The sequence below is a fragment of the Carcharodon carcharias genome, chromosome 4 (genome assembly GCF_017639515.1).
Source record: "Carcharodon carcharias isolate sCarCar2 chromosome 4, sCarCar2.pri, whole genome shotgun sequence".
In the NCBI taxonomy this organism is placed as follows: domain Eukaryota; kingdom Metazoa; phylum Chordata; class Chondrichthyes; order Lamniformes; family Lamnidae; genus Carcharodon; species Carcharodon carcharias.
In genome coordinates this window covers 151,507,056-151,521,622 of record NC_054470.1, presented here as the reverse complement: position 1 = coordinate 151,521,622, position 14,567 = coordinate 151,507,056, and the positions used below count along the sequence as shown (strand labels likewise).

The window sequence follows — 14,567 nt, the reverse complement described above, 5'->3', positions numbered from 1 at the left end:
CTGGTTTTGTTTTGTTTCATTAACCTAGTCCCTTCCAGTGTTTGTTATCCTGTAGAATGGTCTTTTTCATGTTATTTAACCTGGATGGGCTTCACCTTTCCTTGAGGCAGCTGTGCACTATATGGAAATAAGCTCCACAAATCAGGAGCAGTTCACTGTCAGCTATTTAAATGTTGAAGCTGAATTTGTAAACTGAATGAACTAATTCAGTTACAGAGACAGCCAGTCAAAAATAAATAAAAAGCAAGGCCAATAAGATATACCAAGCTGCCAAGAGAGAGAGATTACAGTAAAAGTCTTAACTTGAAATCTTGTTGTGCAATTAATTTTACACTGATCATTGGGAATTAACTTTTGAAGAGAAATTTGATCAGTCTCTACAGGGATCCTGACAGGCTTAAACAACCAGTAGAGTAAAATTAGGTACAGAATGAAAAAGAGAAAGGGAAAATTAGAAAGGAAAAGCTAGAAAATGATTAAATGTTCTTCAAAAGTAACTTTAAAAGTCTATAAGAAGAAACTTATTTACATGCAAAAATAGAGTTGTCACAGTTTCACTTCTCTTTCTGGGCTGGTGAGGTTCCTTATATCATTAAGTACCAGCTCTAATTTTATGCAACAATTTTAATTAGTTTTAGGAACGCAAATGCAGCAATTTCTTGAAATTAATGGGCATTTTGAAAGCAAGCTCTCTTTTTCCTAAGGCCAACAACAGAAGAGTGCAAATGGTCCAGCAATTTGTGCCAATTCACAATGAATGGGGTTTCTACTGTACTCCTCACTACAAAATGCTGGGTTACTTACCCACTAACAATGGTGAGTGCATTAAACTTCCTGTATTTTCCCAGCAAATTCTGGGCCAATGGCTTTAGGCTTCCCAATGTCTAACTGGAGAAATTATCTGAAAAAGCACTTTAAAAACAGAAGGCAGAGTGGTGACAAGGTAGAGCTGGGTGTTGTTAAATAATGATACATTTATATGTATTATAGTAACAGGGGATTTGGTGCAATTAAATACAACACCATCCACATTTGTGTAGTACAAGGGTGCCTGGTAGCAAAGGTTAATGTGGAACTGGGAAAACAGTACCACCTACAGTGTGATGTACATAGACATGACCTGAGACTAGAGTCAGTTGCAGGCTGGGCAAAGACCAGTGTAGAAGCAAACAAGGAGTTAGTTCTTAACTTGAGCTATACCCTGTATATAATGAGAGGAGGCGGTGATGCTGGACTAGTAATCCAGCAACCCAATGCTCTGGGGACATGGGCTCAAATCCCACCATAACAGCTTGTGGAATATGAATTCAGTTAATAATAAAATCAAATGTAAAGCTGATCTCAGTGCTGGTGAAACTATCATCGATTGTCGTAAAAATCGATCTGGTTCACTAATGTCCTTTAGGGAAGGGAGTCTGTCATCCTTACTTGGTCTGGCCTACATGTGACTCACAGCAATGTGGTTGACTCTTGACTGCCCTCAGCTATGAACTAAGTCACTTGCTAAGGCCAAAGGCAATTAGAGATGGACAACAAATGCTGGCCTTGCCTGCGATGCCGACATCCAACGAAAGAAGAAAATAAAATACCAATAAACAGTTAAGGTTCATCTATACAAGACTCAAACTCCTCATGAGATCTACTGAACATACACATGGTGGCAGCTAATGGAAAAGCCCAGAAGCTGGAGCAGAAATTCCAAAGTTAGAAAATTAAAACGAGCAGCATTCTGACCTGACTGAAAGCACCTGAAGAAGTGAAGACACAGAGGGAGATCATCTGAAGGAAGCTCCACTGCAGCATTGGAAGCAGGAAGGCAGAAGAAAAAACTCCACTGTGCAGCTGAGGACTCAAGATTATATTGAGGTCCATAGCAAATGCCCGCAGAGTCAGAGAACCCAACAGGGTTGAGCAAAAAATTAAGTTCTAAGCCAGGACTAGTTTAAAAAGCTTCAGTGCTGAAAATAAAAGTCAGAGCAACCAATTTCCGAAAGCACCGTGGCCAGCCCAGGTTCAGAATTGGCACCATACCATGACGTGGCTGAGCTCGTAAAAAAGTGGAAGGTTTAAAAACCTCAGCCAAAGCTGGGAATCGATTGTAAAACACCTGAAGATCCTCAGATATCGCAAGGAAGGCCCAGAATAGTTGATTGTCTTTAGTTTTGTGCAGAAGTCAGGACTGCCATTGTTGCAGGAGCCTGCCAAAACACGACAAGCGTGGGAGGACTCTTTGAAAAATGAGTTTCTGCAGCGCCATCTTTAAAACCTGCACAGCATTTATGCTGTATTTACCTCAGAATCCCAGAATTGTTACAGTGCAGAAGGAGACCATTCAGCCCATCGTGTCTGCACCAGCTCTAAGCATTTTAACTGAGTGCCAATTTCCTTTTTCCCCGCAACCCTGCACATTGGATGATTATTTAAATAGAAACAATGCCTCTTGAATGCTTCAATCGAACCTGCCTTCAGCACACTTCCAGGTAGTGCATTCCAAACCCTAACTACTCGCTTTGTGAAAAAGTCTTTTCTCACCTCACATTAGCTTCTTTTGCAAAACACTTAAAACTATGCCCTCGGGCTCTCAATCCGTTTACAAGCAGGAACAGTTTCTCCCCATCTACTCTGTCCAGACCCCTCATGATTTTGAAAACTTCTATTAAGTCTCCTTTTGGCCGTTTCCTCTCGAAGGAGAACAGTCCCATCTTCTCCAATCTTTCCTCATAACCGAAGTGTCTCATCCCTGGAACCATTCTCGTAAACCTCTTCTGCACTATCTCCAATGCATTCATATCCTTCCTATAGTGTGGTGCCCAGAACTGTGCACAATACTCCAGCTGAGGTCTTACCAGTGTCATATCTAAAGTTCATCAAAACCTCCCTGTTGTTAGACTCTATGCCCCTATCAATGAAGCCTAGAATAATGTATGCTTTAGAAACAGCTCTTTCTACCTGCCTGCCACCTTTAATGACTTATGTCCATGTTCATCCAGGCCCCTCTGCTCATGCACACCCTTTAGAATAATATATTTTATTTTATATTGTTTCTCCATCTTCTTTGTACCAAAGTGCATGGCCTCACTTCTCTGCATTGAACTTCATCCACCACATATCTTCCCACTCCACCAAAGTGTCAATGTCCTTTTGAAATTCTACACAGTTCTCCTACAGTTTACAATTCTCCCAAGTTTTGTGTCGCCCACAAACTTTGAAATTCTCCCCTGCACACAAAGATCTAATACCCATTAACCATTACTCTGTTTGCTATCCCTCAGCCAATTTTGTATCCTCGTTGCTACTGTCTCTTTTATTCCATGACCTATAAACTTTCCTCAAGTCTGTTGTGTGGCACTGTATCAAACACCTTTTGGAAATCCATATATACATCTACAGCCTTTCTCTCATCAATCATCTGTTACCTCTTCAAAAAACTCTAGCAAGTTAGTTAGACACGATTTTCCTTCAACAAATCTATGCTGACTCCTCCGAATCAACCCACATTTTTCCATGTAACTATTAATTCTATCTTGACTAATTGTTTCTAGAAGTTTCGCCGCCACCAAAGTAAAACTGACTGGTCTGTAATTGCAGTGCAGATCTTTACAGCCTTTTTTGAACAAGAGCGTAATGCCTACAATTCTCCAGTCTTCCCGCTCCTCCCTCAAATCCAGGGAACATTGAAAGGTCAGTGCCTCTGCAATTTCCACTCTCACTTCCTTCTATATTCTTGGATGCATCTCATCCAGTCCTGGTGCTTAATCAACTTTAAGTACTGATAGCTTATCCAACACCTCCTCCTTATCAACGTTAAACCCTTCTAGTGACTGAATTTCCTCCTGTAACCGTAGCCTAGGTAGTATCTACCTCGTAGATAAAGACAGATGCAAAGTATTCATTTAACACCTCAGCCATGCCTCTTGCCTCTATGTGTAAAACCCTTTTTTGGTCCCTAATTGGCCCTACTCTTTTTACCACCCTTTACTATTGATGTGCTTATGGAATACTTTAGGATTTCCTTTTGTTAGCTGCCATTCTTTTCTTCATAATCCCTCTTTGCTTCTTGTATTTTAAAGAGCTTTAAAGCAACCATGGACAACAAATCAACATTACCAGACCAATTTGGGCTGATCCAAGGCCAGGCCAAACACAAAATTAGATTTCAGTGGGAAAGAATCTTAAAATACATGATAGCTTCAGGATTTGATAAAGAACAAGTGAATACAATACTTTATTCAGTAGGTCTGATTACAGCGATATTATTGCATGGTATGGAACAAACAGATCCTTGGATAAAATTTGATGACGTTCTAAAATAATTTGCTACGTATTTTAATCTAAGCAGTAAAATTTTAGAGAAAATTCAACAAACGTGTCCAACGGCCCGGAGAACTGTTTGACTCTTTTGTAAATGAATTACAGATTGGCTGAAGGCTGTGACTACAGTGATGTTAGGTCAGAACTCAAAGGACAGAATTGTTGTTGCAGTGGCTGATGATGCCCTTTCAGAAATACTACAGGCCAAGAAAGATCAGACTCTAGAAAAGGCCATCCAAATAGTCAGATAATCTAAAAGTCAGGTAGTCTAAAATCCACCAACAGCACAGATCCATTTTATGTGGCAAAAGCAGCCAAGGTACAGAACAACCCCAACTGTCCAGCAAGTGAAACAAAGGGGCAGGGACACTCCAGGGCAAGGAAGGCAATACCAAAGCACACCAAAAGAGGGAGGACAGCCATGTCAGCATTGTGGAGCCAAACGGCCTCATGGGCAGGAATAATGTCCAGCAATCTCAGCGCAGTACTTCAACTGCAACTGCCCATAATACTTCAGAAAGCTATGCAAAGCTAAGACATCCAGGCGGCTGGAAGATCCCAAACCAAATCCATGAGATTGAGGTAGCACACTAGAAAGAGTCCCAACCCTGCTTCCTGGGTGAGGTCAAAGATCCTCGATTCTCTTCTGAAATGTGGACATCTCTGTAAACACAGTCACCTCACCAACTTCAAATTGGACATGGGAGCTAGTGTTACTGGCCTCTCAGATAAGGAACCGTGGCTGAAACATCTCTGACTACAAACAACAGAGACACCACTCTATGGGCTTGGAGGAATCTGACTCCCAGTCATAGGCATGATCCTACAACCAAGAAGGTATAGCGACAAGATGTTCAAAGTCATGTGTGTCATCCAAAACCAACCTTTTTCACACGAGCAGAGATGCCCATGTTGACCTTAACCTTAAAATGGCAGCAAATGTCAAAACAACCTCTGTCGTCAACTACACGGAATGGAAGTTCCCAAGAGGCCCACCAATAAAGAGACTCTCGACTTGGACTTCAGCTCTGGATTGCCTTCACTCTTCACATAGCTGGTTGTCCAATTTCTTTGCAGGTGGCAGAAGCTTGGGCTGACAAGTGGCAAGTAACATTCGTGCCACACAAGTGTCAGGCAATGACCATCTTCAACAAGAGAGAATGTAACCATCGCCCCTTGATGTTCAATGGCATTACCATCACTGAATCTCCCACTATCAACATACTGGGGGTTACTATTGACTAGAAACTGAATTGGACTAGACATATAAATACTTTGGCTACAAGAGCAGATCAGAAGCTAGGAATCCTGTGATGAGTAACTCACCTCCTGACTCCCCAAAGCCTGTCCACCATGTACAAGGCACAAGTCAGGAGTGTGATGGAATTCTCCCCACTTGCCTAGTTGAGTGCAGTTCCCACAATACTCAAGAAGCTGGACATCATCCAGTACAAAGCAGCCTGCTTGATTGGACCCCATCCACAAATATTCACTCCAGCACCAACACAGCAGCAGTATGTACCATCTACAAGATGCACTGCAGGAATTCATCAAGGCTCCTTAGACAGAACCTTCTAAACCCACGGCCACTACCACCTAGAAGGACAAGGTGAGCAGATAGATGGGAACACCACCACCTGGGAGTTCCCCTCCAAGTCACCTACCCTCCTGACTTGGAAATATATCACCATTCCTTCACTGTCACTGGGTCAAAATCCTGGAAGTCCCTTCCTAACAGCACTGTGGGTGTACCTAGACCACATGAGCTGCAGGGGTTCAAGAAGGCAGCTCACCACCACCTTCTCAAGGGCAGCTAGGGATGGGCCCAATGGCAGTGAAGATATGGCTCAGCCAGCAAAGCTCACATCTCATGAATGAATAATACAAAAGTTCCTCTTCTGATAGATGAGCCAAGCCTTCAGATAATCACCACTGTACCTCAAGTGAAAGACATACAGGAACATTACCAGCAACAGAAGTGTGAGCCCCAACACCAGGCTACAACAGTTGCTGTCACACTACCTGTAAACACCACTGCACAGAGGGGTATAGAGAAGGGATGGCATGATGTAAATACATTAGGTAAAGACTTGGGAGAGGTGTAGTATAAGGGTATTTGGCAAAGCAAGGGTTAATGTGGGACTTGGAAATCGTACTGCCCACAGCATGATGTAAAGAGACATGAGCTGAGATTGGAGTCAGTTGTGCACTGGACAGAGACCTGTGTAGAAGCAAGCATGGTGTTAACACATACCTATGTATATATGAGTTATCAATAAACACTTAAATGTTCAACGATACAAGACTCGGAACTTCTGAGACCTATTGAACAGACAATTTATACATATTATTATCTTTGGTCTGGTATGTGGTAGTTGTGGTCCTGAACTTATTGATAAAGTTGGTTGCAATACTGTTAACAACTCTTTTTTATCTAACATTATGCTATTTACAAGGCAGTCTCTACACAATGCTCTGCGTGGAACTCTCTCTGTACATACTTTATCATGTCACTGATGATGTAGATAATTTACATATTTACCATTAACACTTTATCCTACAATACATTTACCAACTGTAATTCTGTCCAAGCAAAAGCTGGCTTTTGCGCAGATCTGAGTTTATCAGGTCGTTTTGCAAAGCTGCTGCAACTCACGATAGACTTCGTACCCTCCCATCGCTTGCACTGCGCCGCGAAAATATTCCTCGGGCCAGAGTTGTTAGACTTCTTCATCTGGAGCCCCTGATCGGATGAGACTAATCCCACACTGACAAGTTTCCTTAAATTTCAGTGAAATCTCCAAAAAAATAAGTTTGATTTCCTGCTCTCTGGGGAGCCGCAGTTCACTGGGTGGACTGAAAGGGACGCCGTTCGCCTGCCTTAATGCCCAGATTAAAGGGGAACTGTTTAGTAAACAAGTAAACTTCCTTTCATTTTTGCACAACAAGCAGTGACCATTATCAGCACACGCGAAATCTCAGTATTAAACAAACGGGGGAAAACGATGTTACCTAAACATTACTTAAAACAGATTGCAGAACTCACTATATCGATGCCCGAAAGGAAAGAATTAAACACAATCCTCATCAAATGTTCTGCGTAACCGGTGCACTTCGTTCTACCAGGGAAAATTAACAAAATGCAGTGTTGAGAGGGATAATTGGCGGTATACAAAGCAGCAAGCTGTCAGTTACTAGAACAAAAACAGAATTACCTGGAAAAACTCAGCAGGTCTGGCAGCATCGGCGGAGAAGAAGAGTTGATGTTTCGAGTCCTCATGACCCTTCGACAGAACTCGAAGGGTCATGAGGACTCGAAACATCAACTCTTTTCTTCTCCGCCGATGCTGCCAGACCTGCTGAGTTTTTCCAGGTAATTCTGTTTTTGTTTTGGATTTCCAGCATCTGCAGTTTTTTTGTTTTTATGTCAGTTACTAGTGTTACTTACGCTCGAAAAACGATGTGCGGTCCGCAAAGAACTTCAGGCCTATCTCACTGGCGGCTCCTGGTGACCAAGACCTAATAAGGGAAAGGAGCAAAGTTAACACTTACACTACTGTGCTAACATGAATTTACAAAAGAGAGCCCAGATCCGAGAACTTCTAGAAGGATGTGACCACTCACAATCAATTCAGGTGGCAAATGGAGTAAGAGATTTGTTAAGCAAAGCAAATGGGCCAGTTAAATGAACACCAAATCACAAACTCGTAACGTCCAACCTAATACAATGCACATACGAATTGCCAATTGCTCCAACTCTCCCTTTTCTGGGTCAGAGTGAATGGTAGTAATACCCTGCAACCACTCCTGAAACGTTACCCAGCCGACGACAGGCAGAAACAAAAACAGAAAATGCTGGAAAAACTCAGCAGGTCTAACAACATCTGTGGAGAGAAAAACAGAGTTAACCTTTCGAGTCCGTATGACTGCTTTAGGGCGATGACAGCCAGATATTGGGGGAGAAATTATTGAAAAGTCATGCTAATTGAATGATACATTAACATCACACACCATTGTCAATTTGTAAAAAATATCCAGCAATCTGTGGAACAAAAGCGTTCTGATCCTCCGCAGCTTCCCGGACAATTTGCGCTAATCTGCTAATTGTTCTTACTGTGATGTTCCCCATTGAACAGGAGGGTATAGGGAGCGAGAAAACAGCTGTTGGATAATGATAGCGCCATAACCCCCACTGAGATTCAGACCAGCGAATCGAAAGTGCATCAGGAAGACCAAAAATGTGTCCTGGAGTTGATTTCCTGGCGTGTCATGAACATAAGGCAAAACTGAAAATCACACATAAACTGCAAAAAAAAAGCGTCAATCACAGCACCTGAACAGTGGCAGGTGAACAGTCCACTATCTATGTACGTGCCTGTGAAATGAAAAGCAGTAACACGGTTTTGAGGTACAGATAGTCAACTGAAAAGTAGTGTTTTTTTTAAACAGAAGAACACTAACAGCGAAAAGCAATTACAAAAAGTTACGCAGGACCGAAACATTTCAGAGTTTTAAACAACTTTTTATATCATTATTTAAAAGCAGCATCAAGAATATTAAATAACAAAAGGAGGAAAACAAAACAATTAGAATAACAATTATAAAAGCATACACCACAGTTATTTACAAGCATGTGAAGCTTGCGTGAGAGTGAGCTGTCAGGAAGAGGGGAACGCGGCAACCAAGGGGCACCCTCTTGATGGAACTGCGCCTTGCCCTGTGTGCACAAACTCCTGCCTATGGCATAGCCTCTGCATCCAACATGTTGGCCGGAATCAGGAATTTTGGAATTAAATTCCAGATATTACTCCCAGGGGATAGATGGGGCAGGTGGGCTGTGACTACAGGCCTCCCATCATGCTGTAGCTGCAAATTTCATCATTGAACCATCATTCTTGTCAGCCATGTCACAGAAACAGATGATCATAGTGGTAGAATCAATACAGCACAAGGGATGGTCATTTGGCCCATTGAGCCCATGCTGGTTCCTAAATAGAGCAATCCATTCTGCTGCTCTATCCCTATACGCCTCAAGTTCATTTCCCTCAGGTGCCAAAAACACAAGAATCAGGAGCAGGAGGAGCCTCAAGTAGGCTCCTCATTTGAGCAGATCATGGCTGATCTGACTGGGGCATCAAATCCATTTTCCTTTTGATTTCTCCATAACCCTTGACTCCCTTGTAGATCAAAAATCTGTCCAAGCCAGCCTTGAATATATTCAATGACCCAGCCTGCACTGCTCTCTGGGGAAGAAAATTCCCCAGTGTCATGGACAATTTTAAGGTGTTACCTTTTACTGGTAATGACCATTTAGATTTGAATGTGAGATGTGTGTATTTTTTACACATATCAATTTTAAATATCCCAACAGCAAGCTTTTTGTCTTTAAACAGGAAAAGGTTGGTTTATTTTTCACACCCTTGCCCTGGGGGTTACGAAAGAAACTATGTATCACTCCTCTAACTCACTCTCATGCACACACCTTCTAGGAGTGGAGACAGCCAGTCCTGCGAGGGACACCTCTACTCGGGCAGCAGGCTGACTTTGAAAAATACATCCAGGAGTGACGTCACAGGAAAACTGAGTTCATTGATTGGCAAGAAGCTGCTGTTAGGGAGTGTGTTTAAATAACTCAAATAGAAAAATGTTTCATTTATAAATAAGGAGCTACTTGGATTTCAGCAAGGAACACTAGCAATAGGGAAGTAAAGTTAAATCAAATCAAAGTGAAATAAAGTAATAAAGTAAACTAAAGTTAGATAAAGTTAGCGTAAGTGCAGTAAATTTGTTACTAGTAATTTATTCTATTCATTCATTTATTCTAAGTGTAATAAATAGTTTTTAGAGTTACGGGATGGCAGGTGAGCTCGGCCAAGTGGAGTGTATATCTTGCGGTATGTGTGAAAGTCTGTAGAAGTGTCACCAGCTGCACAAGCTTGAGCTGCAGGTTTTGGAACTTGAGCGGCGGCTGGAGTCACTGTTATGCATCCGTGAGGCAGAGGACTATGTGGAAAGCAGGTTTAGGGAAGTGGTCACACCGCAGGTCAGAAGTGTAAAACCAGAGAGGGAATGGGTGACCGCCAAGTAGTCTAAGCAGGTAGTGCAGGAGTACCCTGAGTCTATCCTGCTTGTTAATCGGTTTTCCATTTTGGATGCTGATGAGGGCGATAGTTCCTCAGGGGAGTGCAGCCAGAGCCAAGCCTGTGGCATCACAGACGGCTAAGCTGTACAGGGTAGGGGGAGGAAGAAGAATGGAAGGGCAATAGTGATTGGGGATTCCACAGTCAGGGTATCAGACAGGCATTTCTGCAGCTGTAAACATGACTCAGGGATGATATGTTGCCTCCCCGGTGCCAGGGTCAAGGATTTCACCAAGCGGCTGCAGGAGATCCTTCAGGGGATGGCAATCAGCCAAAAGTCATGGTCCACACTGGTACCATCGACATAGGTAGGAAAAGGGATGAGGTCCTGAAAGCAGATTTTCAGGGAGTGAGGAAGGAAATTAAGAAGCAGGACCTCAAGAGCAATAATCTCAGGGTTACTCCCAGTGCCATGTGCTAGTGAGCATAGGAGGATTGATCTATTAAATATGTGGCTGAAGAACTGGTGTAGGAGGGAGGGCATCAGATTTCTGAGGCATTGGGACCGGCTCTGGGGCAGGTGGGACCTGTACAAGCTGGATGGGTGACACCCTAAGAGGACTGGGACTGATATACTCACAAGGAGATTTGCTAGTTTTGTTGGGGTGGGTTTAAACTAGGTTGTCAAGGGGTGGGAACCTGAGGGGTGGCCCAAATTGGAAGACAGTAAAGTTGGTAACAGGAAGTAGTAGTGAGATCAGAAGGCAGGAGAAACCAAGCAGAGCATTGAGTGTGCTTCAAATGTGGAATGATGCCAAAAAGACAAAGTTCAAGGCACTCTACCTGAATGCACGCATCATTCACAATAAGGTAAATGATCTAAAGGCATAAATAGAGGTAAATGGGTATGATATAATTGCCATTACAGAAACATAGCTGCATGGTCACCAAAACTGGGAACTAAATATTCAAGGATATTCGACATTTAGGAAGGACAGAAAAGAATGGAAAGGATAAAAACAAAAAACAAAAAACGGCGGATGCTGGAAATCCAAAACAAAAACAGAATTACCTGGAAAAACTCAGCAGGTCTGGCAGCATCGGCGGAGAAGAAAAGAGTTGACATTTCGATTCCTCATGACCCTTCGACAGAACTAGGCGAATCCCAGGAAGGGATGAAATATAAGCTGGTTTAAGGTGGTGGGGGGGTAGGGTTGGGTGGGGGGAGAGAAGTGGAGGGGGGTGGTGTGGTTGTAGGCAAAAGCAGTGATAGAAGCAGATCATCAAAAGATGTCACAGCAAGCACCAGGAGTGAAATGGAAAGCAATGAAGGTGAACAAGGCAAAAGAGAGATATGGAAATCTTGTCGCAGGGACGAACAGAACTTCTTCAAGGAGGTAGGCAAGGAGGTGGAGTTGCGCTGATAGTAAGGGATGGGATCAGTGCATTAGTAAGGGAGGATCTCAGGTCTGAAGAACAATGTGTGGAATCTGTTTGGGTGGGGCTAAGAAACAGTAAATGGCAGGAGACATTGTTTGGAGTTGCTTATCAGCCACCAAACAGTATTGGTAATGTGGAGCAAGGTATTAATCAGGTGATGAGAGAAGCATGTAGCATAGGCAATATAGTAATCATGGGTGACTTCTATGTGCATATACACTGAGTAAACCAGCTGAGCACTAACGCTATGGACAGAAAAATCCCACTAGCGCAAGGGGCCATAAAATTCCATCCTATGAAAATTTTGAAGATCACAACCAATGCATCGACTGTCTCTGCAGCCACTTCTTTTAAGGCCCTAGGCTGAAAGCCATCAGGTCCAGAGGATTTGTCCACCTTTGGTTCTAATAATTTTCTGACTACCTTTTCCTTAATGATTGTAATTGTTTTAAATTCCTCCCTCGCTTTTACCTCTTGATTTTCCAGTATTCTTGGGATGCTTTTTGTGTCTTCTATAATGAAGATAGACACAAAATATCTGTTCAATGCTTCCTCCATTTCCTTATTTCCCATTATTAATTCCCCAGTCTCACCACCTAAGGGACCAATGCTCACGTTAGTTACTCTTTTCCTTTTTAAATACTTGTAGAAACTCTTATTATTGTTTTTATATTTCCTGCTAGCTTTCTCTCACAATCCCTCATTCTTTGCTGGTTTCTAAAACCTGTCCAATCTTCTGACCTACCACTGATCTTCGCAGAATGGTATGCTTTTTCCTTTAATTTGATACTATTCTTAACTTGCTTAGCTAGGCACAGATGGTGCATCCTTCTCATTGAGTCCTTCTTTCCCAATGGAATATATCTTTGCTGAGAGTTATGAAATATCTCTATAAATATCTACCATTGTTTCTCTACTGGCCTACTGTTTAACCTATTTTCCCAGTTCACTTTAGCCAACTCTGTACTCATACCCCTGTAACTGTCTTTATTTAAGTTTCAGAAACTAGTCTTAGACTGACACTTCTTACCCGCAAACGAAATGTGAAATTCTAAATTATGAACACTCTTACCTAGAGGCTCCTTTACTATGAAGTCATTAATTACTCCTGCCTAATTGAACATTCCCAGGTCGAAAATAGCCTGCTCCCTGGTTAGCACTAGGATATACAGCTCTAAGAAATTGTTCCAAATACACCCTATGAATTTATCTTCCAAGCTACCTTTGCCAATCTGAATCATCCAATCTATATGAAGATTGAAATCATTAATGATTATTGCAATTATCTTTTTTACAAGCCCCCATTAATTCTTCCTGTATACCCTGCCCTATAGTATAGCTACTGTTAGGAGGCCTATAAACTACTTCCATAAGTGACTTGTTACCTTTATTATTTCTTATCTCTACCCAAATTGATTCTACATCTTGATCTTCTGAACAAAGGTCATCTCTCACTAATATATTAATATCATCCTTAATTAACCCTTCAATTTTTTCCTAGCTTCCTGTCCTTCCAAAGTATCATTCTTGCAAACTCTGGCATTCTCTGCCAATACACTCTTAAGTTTTTATACACCGTCCCTTCCTGTCATGCTCTGATCATCATTAATCATGTCACTATCCTGCAGTATTGCCTTTCCCTTTCTCTTAATTTTACCACATCTCCCCTCATATGATGGCCCCCCCCCGCCACCCCAACACACCCCAGCACTACAACTTAATTTAAAGACATCTCTACCTCCCTAGTTATACAATTCACCAGAACAGAATGTTCCCAGCACATTTTAGATGAAGACTATCCCAATGGTACAACTCCCACTTTCCCCAGTACTGGTGCTGGTCCCCCATGAATCAAAACCCATTTATCCCACATCAATCTTTGAGCAATGCTCAAACTCTCTAATCTTATTTACCCTCTACCAATTTGCTCATGGCTCAGGTAATAATCCAGAACAGCTGCTCATAATCCCTAAACAGAACCTCTTTCCTAGTTCTATCTCTGTTGTTGGTACCCATGTGGACCACGACAACTGGATGTTCCCCCTCCCACTGCATGTTTCTCTCCAGCTCTGAGCAGATGTCCAAAACACTGGCACTGGGCAGGCAACACAGCCTTCTGTACTCTCACTTTCGGCTGCAGAAAACTGTGTCTGTCCCCTGCCCATACTGTCCTCTACTACCACTACATTTCTGTTTATTCCCCCAACTTGAATTGCTCACGGCACCATGGTGCCTTTGTCAGTTCACTCATCCATCTTGCAGCCCTGCTGCTGTCCATATAAGCTGCAAGCACCTTGAACCAGTTTCACAATTGCAAGAATTGAGAGGTTCCTCCACTTTGATCTTCTCAATCCTGATACCCGCCTAACTCGCAGTCACACCCTCCTGTCTCTGACCACAAACCAAATCAGAAGACACTAACCTAAGGTGTGTGACTGCCTTCTAGAACAAAGTGCCCAGGTAACTTTCCCACTGCCTGATGTGTCACAGTGTCCGGAGCTTGGCCTCCAGCTCATTAACTTTGAGCCGAAGTCCCTGAAGCCGCAAACACTTACTGCAGAAGTAGTTGACGTGGGTCACACTGGCATCCATCAGCTCCAACATAATACAGCTGCAACACATCACCTGCCCTGCCATCCTTATTATGTTTTAATTTACTAATTCATTATTTTTTTAGTTAAATTTTAGTTAGTGCCTCTCATCCGGCTTGTCTTCATATTTTTATTTTTATTATTT

General features: G+C 42.4%; 1 protein-coding gene across 4 annotated transcripts in view; it reads right to left on the bottom strand.

Moving 5' to 3' along the window:
- Window positions 1–11,508, bottom strand: part of LOC121277294 (xanthine dehydrogenase-like) — a 232,519-nt gene extending 221,011 nt beyond the window's left edge. Inside the window, exons 1-2 of one of the 4 annotated variants that reach the window (XM_041186574.1) lie at window positions 8,323–8,396; window positions 7,760–7,830 (exon numbers count right to left, since the gene is read on the bottom strand). Coding sequence is in view for 1 of the 4 variants with exons in the window: in XM_041186573.1 (XP_041042507.1) it covers window positions 6,982–7,045 (64 nt within the window). In the remaining 3 variants the exon portion in view is untranslated. Of the gene's footprint in view, window positions 1–6,981; window positions 7,061–7,759; window positions 7,831–7,935; window positions 7,967–8,322; window positions 8,397–11,463 lie in introns of those variants that run through there. The other 3 variants (XM_041186575.1, XM_041186576.1, XM_041186573.1) reach the window with 3 other exon arrangements.
- Window positions 11,509–14,567: the final 3,059 nt, after the last annotated feature.